Raw genomic sequence first — 21243 nt, 5'->3', positions numbered from 1 at the left:
TGAATCTTCGGCTCAGGGTGCCTCAAGGTGTCAGCCATGCTGGCCTTCTCATTTGGAGCCCAAGGTCCTCAGGTTGTTGGCAGAATTCACTTTCTTACAAATCCCTGCTTTCTTTTAGCTGTTGGTTGGGGAGTACTCTCGGCTCCTAGAGGCTGTCTGCAGTTCCTTGCCTCATGGCTCCATAGATAGTTTACAACATGGATGTTTCCTTTCTTTCAGGTCATCAGGAGTGTGTCTCTGCTTTGGTTCTCTGACCTCTAGACCTAGATTTAAAGACCTTATGCCAGGCCCAGTCTGATAATCTCCCTGTTGATGAACTCAGAGTTTGTTAATTAGTAACCTAATCATGGGAATGACACCCATCATATTCATAGGTGTTTTCCCCACGCAAGGGGAGGGAATTAAACAAGGCATGTACACCAGGAAGCAGACAGAATTCTGCCTCAGAGCGTTTCTGTCCTCCCAAACGTGACACAGACCTAAGCATACTTCACTCGTTTAATATCTTTACCATTCTTACTATTGTTGTGGTTGGTTTTACCTTTTGTAAAAGAAAAAATAATTGTTTTTACTTAATTCAATTATATTCAGTTTTTAATATCAGTATAAAAATCAGTATCAATATTCAATTCAATCAAAATTATTGTTTGCCACTATATTTTCTCTATATCTGCTATTTTAGTATCCCATATTTCCATTAGGACTTGCTTTTCTTATTGAAATACACCTTTTCATTAGTTCTCTTGGTGAGGGCCTATGGTTGTTAAACTCCATTAGTCCTTGTATGTTTGAAATATTTTGCCATCACTCTTGAATAATTAGTTGGCTACAAAATTCTAGGTTAACAGATTTTTTTCCCTTCCTCTCTTCCTTTCTCTCATTCCTTCATTTCTTCCTTTAACCTCCCCTTAGCAAGTACTTTGAAGGTATTACTTCCTTGTCTTCTGGCATCTCCTGCAGTCTAGATTTTTTTTTTTCTTTTTAACAGGTAGTTATTTGTCTTTTCTCTTTGGCTTTTAGGATTTTCTCTTTATCCTTGATTATCTGTAAGTCCACTATTAAAGTTCTCTGTGAGTTTTTGTTAGTCAGGTTTTTGGTGTAATTTGTATCTAATAATATGTGCCTTTTCAGACATATATTACTGTATATAAATATACATATTCAGTTCAGGGAGTCTAGACAAACAGATACAGTCAGGTAACAACCACCAATATCAAGATATATAATGTTTTCATCATCTCTAAACCTTGCCTCATGTCCCTTTGTATTTAATCCCCTCCCCTTACCCTCTGTCCCTGGCAACTATTGATTTGATTTCTGTCCCTCTAGTTTTGCATTTTCCAGAAGGTTATATAAATGGAATCTCACTGTTATGTTTGGCTTATTTCACTTAACGCAGTGCTTTTGAGATTCATCCATATGGTTGAATGGATGTCTGTACCACAATTTGTTTATCCATTCACCTGCAATGTATGAAAAGTTCCAATTGTTCTGGATCCTTGCCACCACTTGATACTCCTTTAAAAAAAAAAAAAAGCCTTTCTAATGAGTGTTTAGTGGTATCTCTTTGTGGTTTTAATATGCATTTCCTTAATAACTAATGATATTGAGCATCTTTTCATATGCTTATTTGCCATCTGTAGCTCTTTTTTTGCCCATTTAAAAATTGGGTTGTTTTCTTAATGAGTTATTGGTACTTCATAAATTTTGGATACAAGTCTTTTATCAGATAGTGCGTTTTGCAGATATTATGTTCCAGTCTATGACTTATGTTTTTCATTTTCTTAACTATCTTTCAAAGAGTAGAAGCTTTAATATTTGATAGAAGTCCAATTTATCAGTTTTTCTTTTATAGTTTATCTTCAGTTTCCTAAAAAATCTGCCTTAACCCAAGGTCACAAAAATTTTCACCTGTATTTTTCTGGAAGTTGTATAGTTATAGCTTTTATATATAGATCTATGATTAATTTGGAGTTAATTTTTGTACAGGGAATGAGGTAAGACTTGAAGTTTTGTTCTCAAGGTTTTGGGAATTTTTTTGTGCATTTTGTTTTTGATTTTTTCCTGCTTATAGATAGATATTCAGTTGTTCCAGGGCCATTTGTTAAAGACTATACTTTTGCCATTGAATTACCTTGGTCCTGTTTTTGAATGTTATTTTACCTTATATGCATGGGTTTCTTTCTGGACTCTATTCCATGGGTCTATTATGTATACACATACGTGGATTTATTTTTATTTTTACTACTGAATACTAAAAGTGTACTTTTGATCTGAAAACATTTCTTTCTTTACTTTGGAAAATTCTTAATTATTATCTCTTTCAATGTTACTACTCTTTTATTCCCAATGTTGTCTATTTTTGGAAACCTTTTTTTGATGTTGGGGCCTCTGAAATCAGTCTTCAATATCTCTTAACTGCTCTTTTGTATAATTTTTCTCTTTGCTTTTTTGTGCTGGATCCTGGGTACATTGTTCAGTGAATTCTTCCAGTTTAATATTTCTCTCTTCAAGAAGATTATTAATTTAAGAGAAATGTTAATGTGAATTGATTAATATTTAATAATCAATTATAATAATTTTATGATTATTAAGGATATAATAAGGTTTACACTGTTACTGATTTTCAACTTTTAGATTTAACTTCAGAACAAAGCAAGAAGACAATTATAAGCACAGAACATAAATATTAACCTTGTAGGTTAGATCATTTCTACATTTGAAAACAGCTTTTTGTTCCTTTTAAATTATTCAGAATTTTACATTTGCAGACTTGTTTATCTTCTCTCAACTATTTCTTGGGTGTCCTAAATCTAATCCTTATGAATTGAGAGCACATTTGTGTAGCCTAGTAACATGGTGATGAATATGATGGCACAATTAAAGCTGCCTTAAACCTTCCATTGTCTTCCCACTGCAATTGGAATAAACTCCATTTTATAAAGGTCCATGATCTAGTCCTTAAAGGTCTCTTTGACCTTATCTCTTAATAGTCCTCAGTTTGCTTTAGCTACATTGATCATCTTTGTGACTTTTGAACCTGTCATACTCATTTCCGATTCATGATTTTTGAATTTACTCCTGCCCGACCTGGAGTGCTGTTCTTTTCAGAGCTTTACTGGCTGATTTCTTCTCTTCATTCAGGTTTGTTCTCAAATGTTTCTTTCTCTGAGGATTTTCCCTGACTCTCATGGCTAAAGAAGTATTCTCTCCCCTGCCCCCGTCAATTATTCACATTACCTTCCTTGTTGTATTTTCTTCAAAACATTTATCACTAACTTTACTAACTGAAATAGTTTGTGTATCTTCCTTCATTAGGATATAAGCTCTATGAGGGCAAGAGTTTTATCTGTCTGGGTCAACTCTGTATACCAACCTTTAGAACAAATGGTCTGGCACGTTGGAGAGGCTTAATTTAAAAACTGTGAGTTGGGGAGTAAATCAGTTGGGGTGATGTCACTAGCAAGCTTTTTTTGTCATTTGGCGGAAAAGTACCTGGAGGAAAGGAGTCCTGAGAGAACACTTCTATTAATAAAAATTCTGTGCTTATTATTCCTGACTTCCTGTTCCCACTGGGACTTGGAGACAAGGGAAAATACTATTTAGATCAGCTTAAGAGTGTTTCTGAGACCCAGTGTGTCTCTGGTCCCTGAGAAAGAAATACCATGGGTCACTCAAGCAGGTCACTTGGGAAGTTTCTATAATTTCAGATCTTTGAAAGATCTTTTTCTTTTTATTATCTCTTTTTGTCACCTACTCTCATTCTGTAGTCTTCCTTATTTTTTCCTTTAAATTGTAGCCACCTGGGTTAACCCAGATGCACTTTTGCTTAGTTTAAATTTCTTTCTTATCCTATATAGATTTATCAAAAGGCAATGTAAACTTTAAGGCACTATATTACTGATTTGTATGGTATTAATTGCATTCAACTTCTTTGAATTTTATTTTTATTAATGTGTAATATACTAATAAAATTATAGGCCTCAAGCACAATGAAGTTTGATCTTTCATTTTGAAAAACTACTTATTTATTTGTCTGTTTACCTACCTATTTATTTATTTTGGCTGCACTGGGTCTTGGTTGTGGCACACGGGATCTTTTAGTTGCTGGCATGTGGACTTCTTAGCTGCGGCATGTGGACTCTTAGTTGCGACACACGGACTTCTTAATTGCGGCATGCGAACTCTTAGTTGCGGCATGCATGTGGGATCTAGTTCCCTGTCCAGGGATGGAACCCGGGCCCCCTGAATTGGGAGCACGGAGTCTTACCTACTGGACCACCAGGGAAGTCCCTGATCTTTCATTTTTTTAATGTGAAAGTTTATCTCAGCCTAAGAATTAACTTAGACAAAAATGTATTTAGAATACTTTTAAGCTAATTTTTGTACTTAAAGTGTACTTTTGATCTGAAAACACATTTCTTTCTTTAATTTGGAAAGTTCTTAGTTATTCTCTCTTTGAGTATTACTTCTCTTTCACTCCCAACATTGCTTTCTTTTGGAATTCTTTTTAATGTTGGAGCCCCAGTTTAAGTCTTCAAATGAAAGCTTTTTTTGGTCAAATTCTCATACCCAGTATTTTATTTTAGTTGATATCTATACCCATGGAATGTTACTTATTTTTAGATGAGGTGATAAATGGCAATCTAAATTATTCATTATAATTGATAGAGATCTATCAATTTTTTTTTCAATTTTTAAGAAAGTAAATGCTTAAATAATAAAAGATATATTTTGTAATGTAAAGGGACATAATGAAGAATCTGAGTGTGATTGGGTAGGGAGGAGGGTTTTTAGGTGGTAGAAGCAGAAAAGTTATTAGTATCTGTGGAACAATAACCAGTAATAGATTCCAGTCTCTTATAGGGAGATCCCAAAGGAATAATGAATGAATGCTTTGAGTACCAAGCTTAACACAGTTTTCACCTCTGAGCTGTATTCACTAGGGCATTCTTGTGAAAGATAAACATTATGCTGTCATTAGAGCTTTAGAGGACTCCTGTGGTGTAGTCTCCATTGTGGAGGGAAAAAAATCTTCTCTTTTGTTTCCCATTCTCTCCCCACACCCCAACTCAAGTGAAAAGATGAAAATTTATAAAAACCTTACTCTAAAATCTTTGATAAAGCAAAGAAAGTTGTATAATGTTTGGTTGATCATTCATTATATGTATATTTGCATTATAAAAGTAATAGTTAACATTTTTTGAGAACAAACTGTGCAAGGTGCTGCTTGTCATTTTACGTATATTCTTTTATTCACATCAGGTCTGAAATTTAGTATAATCTTCCCTTGTTGTCATAGATGTTGAAGCTCAAGTCAAGTAACTTGCCCCCAATCTCATAATAGTAAATGATGGGACTAGTGTTCAAACCCATGTCTCTGAGACTCCAAAATCTGATTTTTTTCAAAATAACGTACTACTTCCTTGATATGGGGATTATTTTGGGGTTTTTTGGGTTTTTTTGTTTTTTTTCATTTTGCGGTACGCGGGCCTCTCACTGTTGTGGCCTCTCCCGTTGCGGAGCACAGGCTCAGCGACCATGGCTCATGGGGCCAGCCGCTCTGCGGCACATGGGATCTCCCCGGACCAGGGCATGAACCCGTGTCCCCTGCATCGGCAGGCAGACTCTCAACCACTGTGCCACCAGGGAAGCCCTATTTTGTTTTTATAGATCTGGCCCAGCAGCTTAAATGTAAAGCCAGATTTGGGGGTTTTTCCCCTGTAGGTTCTCATTTATTTTTTAATTTAATTTAATTAATTAATTTATTTTTTGGCTGTGCCAAGTGGCATGCAGGAGCCTAGTTCCCCAACCAGGGATCAAACCCGGGCCCCCTGCATTGGGAGCGTGGAGTCTTAACCACTGGACCGCCAGGGAGGTCCCCCAGATTCTGTTAATCCTGGGGCAAGGGGTACTACCCCTAAATGTATTGGCTGATGATGATGTGCAGGTGAACATGGCTTTCAGTCATAAAGTTTCTGGTTTTGTGGGGAAGTCTTCCCTTCACTTGTGTTCCCTACTGTCAGCATAGCTTCCACTTCACTCAAGGATTCTATGTTCCATCATTGAACTGTTCTGCAAATAGACTCTATTTTTCAAGGAAAGTAAGCGTTTAACTTCTCTGATGGCGATTTCTGTATTTGCTGTTATTTCTTTCAGAGGCATCAAAGGAAGCTTGCACATGTCTAGTGAACAAATCTGCTGTTACATTATTGAACAGCTCTTGCCATGAAGTTCTTTTGTAGTTCTAAACTGAGGAAAATGTCTCCTTAATGAAGGGTGATTTGTTGCTGTTTCATTCAGAAAATATTTGAATTAGAAAGTGCTTAGTTAAGAGCATTTGCAACTAAAAAACAAAAAACCTGCCTAATATGAATTTAAATAAACCCTAAGTTGTTTATGTTTCATATTTGTCTCAACCAAAAATAGAATAAATCCTGTCTGTTTTACTACTTTCTCCATAAATTTTCTTCCCTTAATATCTCATATATATAGTTGTACTTAATGTCTTAATTCATTATGTTTTTGAATTGAATTTATTTACTCAATGGGATTGTAAGCTCTGTGAGAACAGGTACCTAATCTTAACATATTTTTTTGTGACATTTGAGGCAATAATTTTTATACTGAGACCTCTAAAGTAATTCATACAGTAAGTTTAGTCTAAAGGAAGGCATCAATATTTTTGGTTTTTAGCCAGACAAACTAGAGTGTGATAATGCAAGGTATTTAATGCTCACCAGAAGCCCTGATGAAATTGGAAAACAAGTTTTCATTTAATAAATGCCATTTATTTTAAAAAAACTTTATAAATATGTGTCTTTCATAGTGAAAGGTTGGGAATTATTGTTTGGTAGTGTCTGGCCCAGTGCTGATAATAATGATTATTAAAAATATGATTGCTTTATTGATGGTAATTAATGAACTTTTTTGTTTTAGGGAATGTTGTAGGCAACTTGGGACATTCCTTCTTCAGTCAAAGTTTCCTTGGCAGTAAAGAACATGGCGGATTCTTATATGTGACATCTACTTACCAGTCACTGCAAGACCTAGTACTCCCAACCCCACCTTACTTGTTTGGGATTCTCATCCAGAAATGGGAAACTCCTTGGGCTAAAGTGTTTCCCATCCGACTGATGTTGAGACTTGGAGCCGAATATCGACGTAAGTATAAAATACCCTCTTCTAAGCATTATGACCAAGACGTAATGACTAAACAGACTTGAGATATTCAGAGAGCCCCATGGTGATACAATTAAACGGAAGTATTCTTCTGAAATAGCTAAGCTAAATTTGGCCAGTGTCTCTACTTATTTTGGCTATAATGGGAAGAACTCAAAATAACATTATTGCCTTGTAAACTTACTGGTTTTATAGGTTAATTGATAGATATATGATCATCTTCAGAAAAAATGAATATCAACTTAACAAGTAACTATTTTTTATAGTATCTGTATATGGTAAGTATTTTTTTGTCACTTGGTTAGAAAATAGTTATGACAAATTATATTTTATATAATGTAACAGATACTGGAAGCTAGTGGTATGGAGATCACTCTCAGCTAGTAAAGTAAGCAACAAAAGAGCCTCCTTGCCCATGGCCATAGCAGTGCAACTAAGCTGTGATTGTTTTTAAAGATATTAAGGCCTAATTGCAAGCTTTACTTTATTTTATTTTATTTTATTTATTTATTTATTTTTGGCTGTGTTGTGTCTTTAGTTGCGGCATGCGGGATCTTTCTTTGCAGCACATGGGCTTCTCTCTAGTTGTGGCGAGCAGGCTCCAGAGTGTGCGGGCTCAATAGTTGTGGCACATGGGCTCCAGAGCGTGTGGGCTCTGTAGTTGAGGCACGCGGGCTCAGTACTTGCAGCACGTGGGCTTAGTTGCCCCGCAGCATGTGGGATCTTAGTTCTCTGACCAGGGATCGAACCTGCATCCCCTGCATTGGAAGGCAGATTTTTAACCACTGGACCACCAGGGCAGTCCCATGCAAGCTTTATTTTAAACTTTATATCTTTTCCTAATCAATGTTGCCCTGGTCTAGGAATCAGACCACTTGAATAACGTTATTAACTCTGCCACTTACTAGCTCTGTAACTTTGGGTGAAGTCATTCAAGTTGTCTGATTGTCAGTTTCCTTTGCAACTGGAGATAATAATACTTGCCTTTATATTGCATGGTATTATTAAGAGGATCAAATGAGATCATTAAAAATTATTTTATAAAACATAAAACAGTGTATTATATGTTTTCAGCAGGCCACCTTCAGTCTTTCACTTATTTATTCATTCATTCAACAAGAATTTAATAAAGGCCTACCATGTGTAATAAATCCGGAATTCAGAAATGCCTGAGATGTGGTTATAGGCTCTTGGGAACCTTTGTAAGGAAGATGTAGAAATCATGATTATAGTAGTATATTATGTCAAAACACATGTTCAAAGTTAACAGAGTTCTTTGGGAGTTCAAAGATGGGCTCTAACTTCACCAAGAATGAAGGACCAAGGTACCTCTGGACTGAACTGTGAAAGAAGCATATGAATCAGCTAAATGAAGTAGGGAAAGGAAAGGATTGTGTGCAGAGGAAAAACATTTGTATTTTCCTGTGTTGTACAGGCAGTTGAAACTGTAAAGTTCGAGGAGTGAGCCAGCTAATAGGATCACCTGGTATTTGGCTTGTCTAAGGAGGGTCCTGAATCAGAAATGTGTAAGAGTGAACTCTTTTAGACTTCCTGAGCACAGAGGAATCAGGAGATACTTGTTTCCTGGAATATATTAATCCAGTTTGGAAAAGAGTGCTTCTTAAGACATGTAGTTCATTTTTGAAACAGCTGCATCAAAAGACTGGTGTGGTTTGTAGAAAGCTCCGAATTTGTCTGTGATGCTGTTATGGTAAATGCTTTCTGAGCCCTAAATTTTATGCTCTAATGAGTCATTACAATATATTTTGAGAACTCTATGAAACATGATGTCTCTTTTACCAAAATTTTAAGCTGCCAAACTTAGTCTGATCATGTCTCATTTCCATAGTTTATCCTTGCCCACTGTTCAGCGTCAGATTTCGGAAGCCATTGTTTGGAGAGACGGGGCATACCATCATGAATCTTCTTGCAGTAAGTTGGGAATTTTTATTTTCTTTTTCCTTACTGGGGTTTGCATGAGAAGGAAGAGAAGGATTTTATTATTTTGTTAATACCCTGCTGCTTCACGTAGGTGAAGATTTACTATAGGAAAAGAACAGAACATGTATATTCTTTGGAAAGTATATGGAGGTTTGGAATGAAATAGTACAGGATTCTGGCTCTTGGTTATACACTAACTAAGTGACCTTGCAGGATTATTGTGAGGAGTAGTTATACTTAAAGCACCCAGCATTATGTCTTGTTTTAATTTTAAGCTTGGCATCCTGATGGTGTCCCCTGTTTCTGTGTAGCTTACTGTTTTGCCAAAGATTGGTCAGAGATTGTGTTCAGATACCTCTAGCCAGTAAGGCATCTATACTTTCTTGATGGATCTGCATGGACTGGGATTCAAACGTCATTCTTTTCTTTTCTGCTGGAGTCGCTCATGTCTCCTCTGCACATGCATGGGCTCTAACCCTGTTGACCAAGAATGTTAGTTGGCTTGGGCCCATTAAGTCACTGCTGCACATGTGCACAGACTAAGGTCAGTCCTGGGTATTTGGAGAGTTCATGAAGTTCCGTATGTCTGTCTCATTCCCAGAACTTCTTGTTAAATCTCTCGCTAGTCTGCCTGCTCATTACTTGCTCCAAATAGGCTAGCATCCTCAGGCTAACAGGGCCACTGGTCCTTTTCACTAGCCACTGAGATTACCACTTTAACTGAGACACTCCAAATCAAGCAAGATCCTTCAAGCAGCAAAGCTTATTGTTTTCACAAACTACCTTGCCCAGGCTGAACTATGAACAGGGCTAAAGGCAGCCCCAGGCAAGAAAATCACAGATTCAACTCTATTCTTCTTACTTGAAGTTCAGTAGTTTTTATGAATGAACACATCTCAGTGTATTGTATGTCTTTGGTCTAATTCCAGGGCACTGAAATGGTTTTTTTTGTTTGTTTTGTTTTTTTAATAAATCTACCCAACTGTTTAGTTGCTTTTGGGGGACTTGTTTATTTCCTCACTCTGTCATGCGATTGTAGTTATAGTTCCAGTTATCTTTTAAAGAGATGTAAACTAAGAAAGCTTCTTGTAGGTTTACCCATGTAGTTGCCATTTCCAGTGCTTTTCATTCCTTTGTATAAATCTGTATTTCCATCTGGTGTCATTGTCCTTCTACCTGAAAGATTTCCTGTAATGTTTCTTATAGTGTGGATTGGCTGGTGGTGAATTCTTTTAGCATCTGTATTTCTAACAACGTCCTTTGTATTTGAAAGATGCTCTCGCTGGATGTAGAATTCTAGGCTGACAGTTTAATTCTTTGAGAATTTTAAAGATTTGCTCTATTGCCTTCCAGTTTGCATTTTTTCAGATGAGAAATATGTTTTCCCTCCTTTGTTCCTGTCTACATAATGTTTTATCCTTCTCTCTTTGCTTTGAAATTTTTCTTTTTATCACTGTTTTTGAGCCATTTGATTATGTGCCTTGGTATAGTTTTTTTCCATGTTGTTTCTTGTGCTGGGGTTTTCTGAGCTTCTTAGATCTGTGTGTTTATAGTTTTCATCAAATAATTTTTCTGTCCACCCCTCCTCTCCTTCAGGGACTCCATTGTTAATAGACTTATTAGCCTGCTTGAAATTGTTTCTCAGCTCACTAATGCTCTCTTTTTTTTTTTTTTTTTTAAATTTATGGCTGTGTTGGGTCTTCGTTTCTATGCGAGGGCTTTCTCTAGTTGCGGCAAGTGGGGGCCACTCTTCATCACGGTGCGCGGGCCTCTCACTATCGCGGCCTCTCTTGTTGCGGAGTACAGGCTCCAGACACGCAGGCTCAGTAATTGTGGCTCACGGGCCTAGTTGCTCTGCAGCATGTGAGATCTTCCCAGACCAGGGCTCGAACCTGTGTCCCCTGCATTGGCAGGCAGATTCTCAACCACTGCGCCACCAGGGAAGCCCACTAATGCTCTCTTTATTTCTTTTTCAGTGTTTTTTTTTCCTCTGTGTGTTTCATTTTGGACAGGTTTTTTTTATTGCTGTGTCCTGAAGTTCACTAATCTTTTATTTTTATTTATTTTTTTCTGAGTTAGAACTTTTTAATTTTTTTAACATCTTTATTGGAGTATAATTGCTTTACAATGGTGTGTTAGTTTCTGTTTTATAACAAAGTGAATCAGCTATACATATATATATCCCCATATCTCCTCCCTTTTGTATCTCCCTCCCACCCTCCGCATCCCACCCCTCTAGGTGGTCACAAAGCACTGAACTGATCTCCCTGTGCTATGTGGCTGCTTCCCACTAGCTATCTGTTTTACATTTGGTAGTGTATATATGTCCATGCCACTCTCACTTCGTCCCAGTTTACCCTTCCCCCTCCCTGTGTCCTCAAGTCCATTCTCTATGTCTGCATCTTTATTCCTGTCCTGCCCCTAGGTTCTTCAGAACCTTTTTTTTTTTTTAGATTCCGTATATATGTGTTAGCATACAGTATTTGTTTTTCTCTTTCTGACTTACTTCACTCTGTATGACAGACTCTAGGTCCATCCGCCTCACTACAAATAACTCAATTTCGTTTCTTTTTATGGCTGAGTAATTTTCCATTGTATATATGTGCCACATCTTCTTTATCCATCCTTCTGTCAATGGACACTTAGGTTGCTTCCATGTCCTGGCTATTGTAAATGGAGCTGCAGTGAACATTGTGGTACATGACTGTTTTTGAATTATGGTTTTCTCAGGGTATATGCCCAGTAGTGGGATTGCTGGGTCATATGGTAGTTCTATTTTAATTTTTTAAGGAACCTCCATACTGTTCTCCATAGTGGCTGTATCAATTTACATTCCCACCAACAGTGCAAGAGGGTTCCCTTTTCTCCACACCCTCTCCAACGTTTATTGTTTGTAGATTTTTTGATGATGGCCATTCTGACTGGTGTGAGGTGATAACCTCATTGTAGTAATCTTTTATTTTGCAGTACTTAAACTGCCGTTGATTCCATCCTTTTTCTTTTTTCCTGTAATTTCAGCCATTGTAATTTTCATTTCTAGAAGTTTGACTTGGGTCTTTTTCTATATCTTCTGTGCCTGTACTTAACTTTTTAAACATCTGGAATATAATTATAATAAGTATTATGATGTCCTTGTTTGGAAATTCTAACATGTGTTTCATTTCTGACTCAGTTGCCATTGATTGATTTCCCACCCACCCCCAGCATTTTGAGTTGTATTTTCCTGCTTCTTTGCATCCTTGATATTTTTTAATTTTTTTATTGGATGACAAATATTGTGATTTTACCTTGCTGGATGCCAGGTATTTTTATGTTCCTATAAAAATTCTTGAGTTTGGTTACAAATAACACAGTTAATTTATCTAAAAAATAGGTTGATCCTTTTGAGTCTTGCTTTTAAGATTTGTAAGGTGGAACCAAAGTCTTGTTTATTATAGGGCTGATTATTCCCCACTACTAAGGCAAAACCCGTCTGAGTACAGCTGACCCTTGAACAATGCTGGTTTGAACCGTGAGGATCCACTTATACGTGGATTTTTTTTCAACAGTAAATACTACCGTACTACCTGAGCCATTCTTGGTTAAATCCTCCAATGCAGAACCACGGATATGGAGGGCCGACTATAATTTGTACATGGGTTTTTGACTGCACAGAGGGGGTCAGTGCCCCTAACCCCCACATTGTTCAGAGCTCAGCTATATTTGTAATGACTTTTGGTGTTGTCTGGAATTAAGCCAAACTTCACAGATTAAGCACAGTCCTTCACAAGACTGCCATTACTCCAGATGCTAGCTGCAAGTTCAGGGGTCCCCAGACCTCCCACGTTCTGACTAACTAGATACAAGTGTGGGAGATCCCACTAACCCGTCAGGGTTGATAATTCACTAGAATGATTCATAGAACTCAGCAAAGTACTATGCGGTTAACCCTTAAACAAAAGGGCTTGAACTGCTCAGATCCACTTACATGTGGATTTTTTTCAATAAATATGTACTACACAGTCCATGGTTAGTTGAATCCGCAGATACAGAACTGCACTTCAGAGAGCTGAATGTAATGTTATACATGGATTTCTGACTGTGCAGGGGTTGACGCCCCAACCCCCATGTTATTCAGGGGTCAACTGTACTTATGATACAGTTTTATTATAACAAAGGAGATCTAAATCAGGAGCAGCCAATAGAAGAGACACATAGTGCAAAGTCTGGGAGGGTCCCAAACAAGAAGCTTCTTTGTCTTCAGGAACATGTCACTTTCCACATACATTGATGTGTAACAATACATATGGAATGAGCTCCTAAGCATCTGTGTCCTGAGTTTTTATTGGAGTTTCCCTACAAGGCCTGATTGATTGAATCACCGGCTGTGTGACTGAACTCAGTCTCCAGCATCACTTTGGCAGAAGTCAGGCTGATATCACATGCCTCAGAGCCCCAGCCCCTCATCACATGGTTGATGTTTCTGAAATGGCCAGCCGCCACCCCAAGTTATCCTTTTAGCATCAGTGTCATCAAACTGACATAGACTCTCAGAGTCTGCCAGGAATAACAAAGGCACTCATATCACTCAGGAAATTCCATGGGTTTAGAGGTTACCTCTCAGGAACCAGGGGCAGAGGTCAGCCAAATTCTTTATTATACAGTAATACTTTACCCAGTGCCCATGAATTATGAGCTTTTTCTATCTGGGTTTTGGCAATAGGCACTATTCCCAGGCCTGTGTAACAGATAATGCTCCCAATAATCATTTCAGGGATTTCTTTCGCTAGCCTCAAGAAGTTTCCTCACACACATTTGCTAATCAGGACACTGCTATTCTGATGGGACCCTCTGTGAACCTTTGGAGTTCTCTCTCTGCAGTTTTCTCCTCTCTGTCCTGTGAACTCTAACTACCTTGATTTTCTTCTCGATTTTCAGCTTTGTCTCCTCAACTCAGGAAGTCTGCCAGCCTCTGCCTGGGTTCCTGCTTCCTGCATCTGAGCTTGGAAACTCTCCTAAAGCATAACCTGGGCAGTCATAGAGCTCATCTTGTTTGTTTCTTGTCTCTCAAGGACCACTGTCCTTTGTTGTCTGAAATTTGGTGTCTTGGAAATCATTGTTCCATGTGTTTTGTGTGAATTTTGGTCATTTAAGGCAGAAGGCTAAATCCAGTCCTCTTTTCTCCATCTTGGCCAGAAGTGAAATTTTTTAAATTATATTTTAATCTATAAGATCTCTCTCTCTATTCTTCTATTCCAACCCCCATCCCTTTGTCCCTCTTTGGTAACTTTAGTTTTTAGTCACATTTTTGACAAGTTAGTTTTTCTTTCAGATTGTAATCTATTTTGGAATGAAAAGGAGATATTTATCCTGTAATCAAGCAACAGCAGCCTACGGTTTTTATGGCCTATCTCAATTCATTTTTACAAATATTTATTGGATTATCTACTGAAGCATCTCACTCTACATCATCACTTTCTCCCTAGTTTACCAGGATTTACAACCTATTGATTTCAACACCTTTTCACTGTTTCTCACTCCTCCGGCTTTTCTGTTTATCTACATTAAGATTCCATGGTTTCATCATTAAAATCACTTTTTTACATAGTTCTAGTTCTTTTTTCACTTTTACCCTGTGTTGTGGTAGCCTGGCAAAATGTAAACCCTGATTAAATCTACCTCTTTGTTTAAAATTATTTTTTAAAATTTATGTATGGTAAAATCCACCTTTTTTGGCATACATTCCAAGAGTTTTAACAACGTATACAGTTATGTTACTACCACTGTCACAATCAAGATACAGAACAGTTCCATCACCAGAAAATTTGCTGGTGCACCTGTAATGTCTGGCAACCATTGATCCTTTGTCCCTATAGTTTTAGTTTTTTCAGACTGTCCTATAATGGAAATTATACAGCATGTAGCCTTCTTAATCTGGCTTCTTTTACTTATCATAATGCATTTGAGATTAATCTGTGTTGTTATATGTATTGTTGGGAAGGAAATAAAATCTTTTTCTTCTACTCATCTCAGGTTCTTCAGCTGGGGCCCTCTAAATTAGACTGGCCAAAGACTGATTAACAAGAGGCATATTTAGGGGTACTATATTCTGGTGCCCTTCAGTATCAATAGGTCATTCATTTTTATTGCTGAGTAGTGTTGTATTGTATGTATGAACTACAGTTTATTCATTCACCTGTTTATGCATATCTGGGTTTCTAGTTTCTGGCGACTGGGAATAAAGCTGCTATAAATATCCATGTGTTAAGTTTTGTGTGAATATTTAGTTTTCATTTCTGAGCCATACTGTATGTTTAACATTATAAGGAACTGAAATTGTTTTCTAAAATGCCTGCAGTATTTTGCATTCATCAAGTATAAGGATCCTTTTTTTTTGGCCAGTACTCATTATTTCTCCTTTTTGGTTTTTAATTTTTGCCATTCTAATAGGAGTCTAGTGGTTTTAATTTTTGTGATTTTAATTTGTATATTTCCTGTGATGAATGATTTAGAGCATCTTTCATTTGCTTATTTTGTCTTCTTTATATCTTTAGTGAATGTTCAGATTTTTTCAACTGTTCATATTTTTAAAATATGGTTGTTGTTTTCTTATTGTTGAGTTTTGAGAGTATTTCATCTATTCTGAATGTAAGTCCTTTGGTAGATTTGTATCATTTAAAAATATTTTCTCCCAGTCTGTAATTTATCTTTTCATTCTCTTAACAGTGTCTTTCACAGAACAAAAGTTTTTAATTTTGTTGAAGTCCAGTTTATTAATTTTTTTATGGAGTGTTCTTTTTATATCATATCTAAGAACTTATTGACTGAAACTTATATCACAAACATTTTCCTCCATGTTTTCTTCTAAAAAGTTTGTAGTTTGGGATTCCCTGGTGGCGCAGTGGTTGAGAGTCCGCCTGCCGATGCAGGGGACATGGGTTCATGCCCCGGTCCGGGAAGATCCCACATGCCGTGGAGCGGCTAGGCCCGTAAGCCATGGCCGCTGACCCTGCACGTCCGTTGCCTGTGCTCCGCAACAGGAGAGGCCCGCGTACCGCAAAAAAAAAAAAAAGTTTGTAGTTTTATGTTTTATATTTAGGTCAGTGATCCATTTTTAGTTAATCTTTATGATTGTTAGGCATTGTTTGAAGTTGTTTTTTTCCCACTTGTATGTCCAGTCATTTCAGTATCATTTGTCATTTACTTGCCTTTGCACCTTTATCAAAAGTCAGTTGATTATACCTGGTTGGATCTAATTCTTCCTTCATTCTTAACTTACATCCAAGCTTAAATATGAGTGAAGACAAAAAGAGTAGCATACTCACCAGTCTCATTTTAGATTCATGACCAATACCGTTAAGGAAGCTCTTGGACCTACCTGGCAATCCTTCCTGGTCCATAATACATTCCTACTTCCCTAGATGACTATTTGCGTGTGATCTCTTCTCAAGTTTCCAGTGCCTCCTCTCCTTTCCTCAGTTTCAGCTGATGGCTTAGCCCAATTCCCCTGAGTGAATAGAAGCAATCAGAAGATAATTTTCACACAGTTCCATCCAGCAACTTACTAATATCTACACGTTTTCTTTTCTTAGCCTCCAGGACACCATTCTTTCTTGGTTCTTCTCCTGCAGTCTTCTGACTTCCCCTTCCTATCATATTCTACATCTCAGTAAATGGCAGTTCCTGTCTTCAGCTTGCCCAGGCCATGAAATTCAGAGTCATCTCTTTTTTTTTTTCACATTCCACATCCAACCTAAGGGCAAATATTGTCCTTTTTCCCTTCAAAATATATTTAGAGTTTGATAACTTCTCACCATCTTTTGAACTGTTAACATCTTGGTTCAAGTTATCACTGTCTTTTGCCTGGATTATTTTTATTATGCTTATCTGATATCCTTTCTTCTATTCTTGTTCCCTTTCCATCTATTCTTTACAGAGAAAGTCAGAGAGATCCGTCAAAATAGGTCAAAAGCCTTCTCAAAGTTAAGGCAAAGGTCCTTGTGGTGACCTACCAGACCCTATGAAATCTAGCTGCGTGCTATCACTTTGACCTCAACTCCTACCATTCTTGCTCATTTTGCTTCAGCCACACTAGATGTGGAGTATATATATGCGTGCATGTTTTACTCTACAGGTATTCATTTAGTCCCCAGGATGTTCCAGGCATTTGGGATATAACAAGAACGAAACAAGTGAGCATCCTTACCCTATTGGAGCTTACCTTAGAGGGAGGAGATAGTTAAATAAATACAGAAAATGTTAGGTGGTGACAAAGCAGGGATAAACATTCAAATATTTGTTTAATATTGTATATAAAGGGTATATGACACTTTTTAGTCTGCTTCTTTGTAAGAGTTTACAGACTAATCAGAGAGTAGAATATACACAATGGGGCTTTTATTATACATTTTCTTATTATTTAAATGAATGAGATCTTTTAATTTTGACATTCTTTTTATATATGCTAATTTTATTACTATAAATTAAATCCTGCCATTGATGAATTCTTTCTTCCACTTCAATCTGGTTTTGCCCAGGACTTTAGAAATTACCAGTATACATTGCCAGTAGTTCAAGGTTTGGTGGTTGATATGGAAGTTCGGAAAACCAGCATCAAAATTCCCAGCAACAGATACAATGAGGTAAGATTTCCCATGAATTTTTCATAATTGAATATCATAAATGAAGATGAGAAATACATGATTACATGTAAATTTTTAGTTAATCGACAGTGAAATCAGTTCATAATATTATATGACTTAGATCAGTGATAGGGAATTCCATAACAGAAAGACAAAATGTTAAATTCGTGATTTATGTAGTCTTTGCTTGTGTCATGTGTTGTGTTTTGACCTTTTGATGCTGACAGTCAGTGACAGATTTGCTTTTTGAGGTATAAAATTAACTTTATAATATTTATTAGTGGTGGGATCTTTTATTTTTCCCTCTTTCTGTAAGTATATATTACTTTTAACTATACTTAATGTTTAATCATAGCTAACCTATAAGTCCCAAAATTATTTTTAAATAAGTTTTTGAAAGCAAATGTTTGCATTTTGAATTAAGCTGTATTTTGTAACTAAAATGAAATTGTGCATACTACACATAACAGAATTATGTAATAACTGTTCTTGCCTATTTGCCATGTGAAGTAGTACTTGAATTTAAAAATTTCTTAAAATGGGTTCTAAAGTGTTGGATAGCAATCATTGTGATTTAAAATAGAAAGTTTAAAAATTAGTTTGATATAATGTTAAAATTTGTTGTTTTATTAGACAGGGTGATAACTCCACAGTTACTTCTTCTACCATATCTTGGTATAAAATAACTTGTTCCCTCCTTCTCTTTCTTCCTTTTCTTCCTTTCTTTTTTCCTTTCTCATTCAGCCATTTATTCACTTACTCATTTGTACATTCAATAAACATTTTATACTTGATATACACTTAAAATCACAGAAATGTCTTACTGGACTTTTAAGCTCAGGGCTCAGTATTATTATGTAGGAATGACCTATTTGAAGAAAACATTTACCCTGTGGCTTTCTGTCTGATGGCTTTTTTCAGGACACTAGAAAATAGTAGTTAGAATGTGTGCTTAATTTTTCCTGGGATACAATTAGCTATTAGATAGTCCTACCTTGGAACCATGCTAAACTAGAGTCAAATCTTTAAAGAGAACTATTTTTATGTAATTTATGCCCTAAATAATTTTTAAAGGAGGCTATGCTTTGAAAACTTGTTTTATTTCCCATATTTGAAATGTTATTATCTATTTCACAAATGTCTATTAAATATATTCCGTGATATGATACAAAGATGAATCAGACATTTTGCCTGCCTTCTGGGAGCTTATTGCCAGAAGTGAGATGATCAGATGTCAGCTCCAAGTGGATAACGTACATTGCTATCCTTGATGTTTACAAGATGGTACTTTGTGTTTGGTAATAAGATCTGTTTATACCAAGTATATTTGTAAAAGCTTTGAGGCCCCCATAATTATTTCAGTACTTGACTGAGGACATTCATGACAACAACTGCCATTCATATTATCTGCCTTTATCTGAATTCTGCCTCCTAGGTTTATGGTTGTGCAGGTTCAGAAATCTTTATTCAAAAACAGTAACTGTATTTCTTGTCATTTATTACATTTAATTTTCAATAAAGTTTACCAATTATATATCAATTATTTTTCTTACTTGATTTAGCAGACTGATTCCCTTCTAATTCAATTTTTGTTTTAACTCAGTGTAATTTTATTTCTCATGATGTTGGACATTTGAATTGTCTTGTGTCTAATAGTTGAAAAAGTAATTTCGTGTATATTATTTCATTTAATCACCATAGTATTCCACTTTTCCTCTCATTCATTTTTCTTTATTTGTACCTTTAGTTTTTCTTATCACTCCCTGAACTATGTTTTCTTTTGTTTATAGCCTTTGCACAAGCTCTTTTCTAATTGTTGCACTTCCCCTACTCTTCATTTGCATAACCCATACTCAATTTTCAGGTTTCAGTTTAAATGGCATTTTCTCAGATAGGCTTTCATTTTTCCACATATTTATTTCAGATAGGCTTTCATTTAATAACACACATTCTATGTGTAATACTCACTATATTTGTAATTCCTTATTCAGTGTCTGTTTTTTCTACTAGACTTTTAGTTCCATGAGGGACTGTGTCTGTCTTGTTTACCACTGTATCATTAACAGTCTATGTAGTATAGAGTAATTGCACAAGAAATATATATTGAATGAAACAGAAATAAAATATAAACAACATAAAATGTAAAAACAAAATATAGATATATAAATAACATAAAAATAACTAAAAGTTAAAGTAATGTGGAAATAAGTGCTGAAACTTACTGGAAGTTTATTAAAGATTCAAAGAAGGGAGAGCTCTGATAAATGAAGCAGTCAGGAATTTGCTTTATGTCTAAATGAGCCTGAATCCCTAACAGCCAGAGCAGCACATTCCATGTAGATGTTTATAAACATTCATGTAAATGTAAATGAAGGAAAGATTTGAAATGGACAGTGAAGGATGTATAGGCACTATAAAGTGAAGGGTGGAAAATAAGTGAAAAGAGGGATAGATACCAGCCTAAACAAAAGGCAGGAAAGCACCAGGAATGGGCATGTCTGGTAGGGAGGATGGGAGATATCAACCTGCCTAGTGAAGAAGAGGCTAAAGGCGACTGGGAAATGAAGTTGTACAAAGAGACTGCTGGATATTCAGAGGCTTTCAGAAACCACACAAAGGAGTCTAGACTCTAATATGATAATTTGTAGAGATTTTACAGGTTCTAAAGCAGAAAAGTGAATTAACCAAAGTAGAATTTTAGAAAACTGAGTTTTGGCAGCTATATGTAAAATGTGGAGAGAGGAGGCCTCTAAGTGTCAATTGAAAAAAAAAAAGAAAAGCACAGCGTAAAAGTTGAGAATTATGTTTTATACAGTGGCCTTATTGAGGACTATAGCCCAGGATACAGCCTCTCAGATAGCTCTGAGGAGCTGTTCCAAAGAGGTAAGGGAGGAGCCAGGATATATAGGAGTTTTTGCTGGGAAAAAACAAAACAAAACATGTAGTTGAACATCAGAAGAGTACTGCTAATCATAAAAAAAACCAGACATCTCAAGTTAATGATTTTAGTGCTTTTCTATTTATGGGAAAATGCAAGAGTCAGGGCTCACTGAAATTATTCCTTAGACAGGCATCTTAACTCTCTAGGGCCAGTATCCTGTTTTTCTCCATCCTGATTTACTAAGGGTGCACTGTTGGTGGCAGGTGCAGTGGCTGATGACTTGATGATAGGCAACATTTGTTGTTTACCAGAATGGCAGGCAACATTCTTTGTTTACTGAAATGGCAGGCAACATTTTTTTCCATATAAGGAAAGACTTTAAGCTTAGAAAGCTAGAAGATAATATTTCTGAAGTAGTAATTTTAATAAATGAAGTAGTCATCGTACATAAATTTTCTAATCTCCTTCATCAAGGCCCTGCAAGATCTCTGTTGGTCTAGGTAACGCCACTCATGTTCTTATGATGAGATTATTTTGATCATTGTGTTAACTAACATCTATTTGGGGTATATTATATATCAGGTACTATTCTAAGCATCTGTGTATCTTCACACTATT

The 21243-nt window shown here is 36.3% G+C and overlaps 1 protein-coding gene across 5 annotated transcripts in view; it reads left to right on the top strand.

Annotated features, from left to right (window-relative positions):
- Nucleotides 1-21243, top strand: part of ZFYVE9 (zinc finger FYVE-type containing 9) — a 184930-nt gene that overhangs the window by 132801 nt on the left and 30886 nt on the right. For all 5 annotated transcript variants that reach the window (XM_022575681.3, XM_030760019.2, XM_022575680.3 and 2 more), the window contains 3 exons: nt 6940-7164; nt 9032-9114; nt 17640-17744. In XM_022575681.3, coding sequence (XP_022431389.2) covers nt 6940-7164; nt 9032-9114; nt 17640-17744 — 413 coding nt within the window. The remainder of the gene's footprint in view (nt 1-6939; nt 7165-9031; nt 9115-17639; nt 17745-21243) is intronic.

Source organism: Delphinapterus leucas, chromosome 1 (genome assembly GCF_059928025.1).
Source record: "Delphinapterus leucas isolate spDelLeu-1000000601 "Yukka" chromosome 1, BTC_Dleu_Yukka2, whole genome shotgun sequence".
NCBI lineage: Eukaryota > Metazoa > Chordata > Mammalia > Artiodactyla > Monodontidae > Delphinapterus > Delphinapterus leucas.
This window is presented reverse-complemented; position numbering and strand designations above follow the sequence as displayed.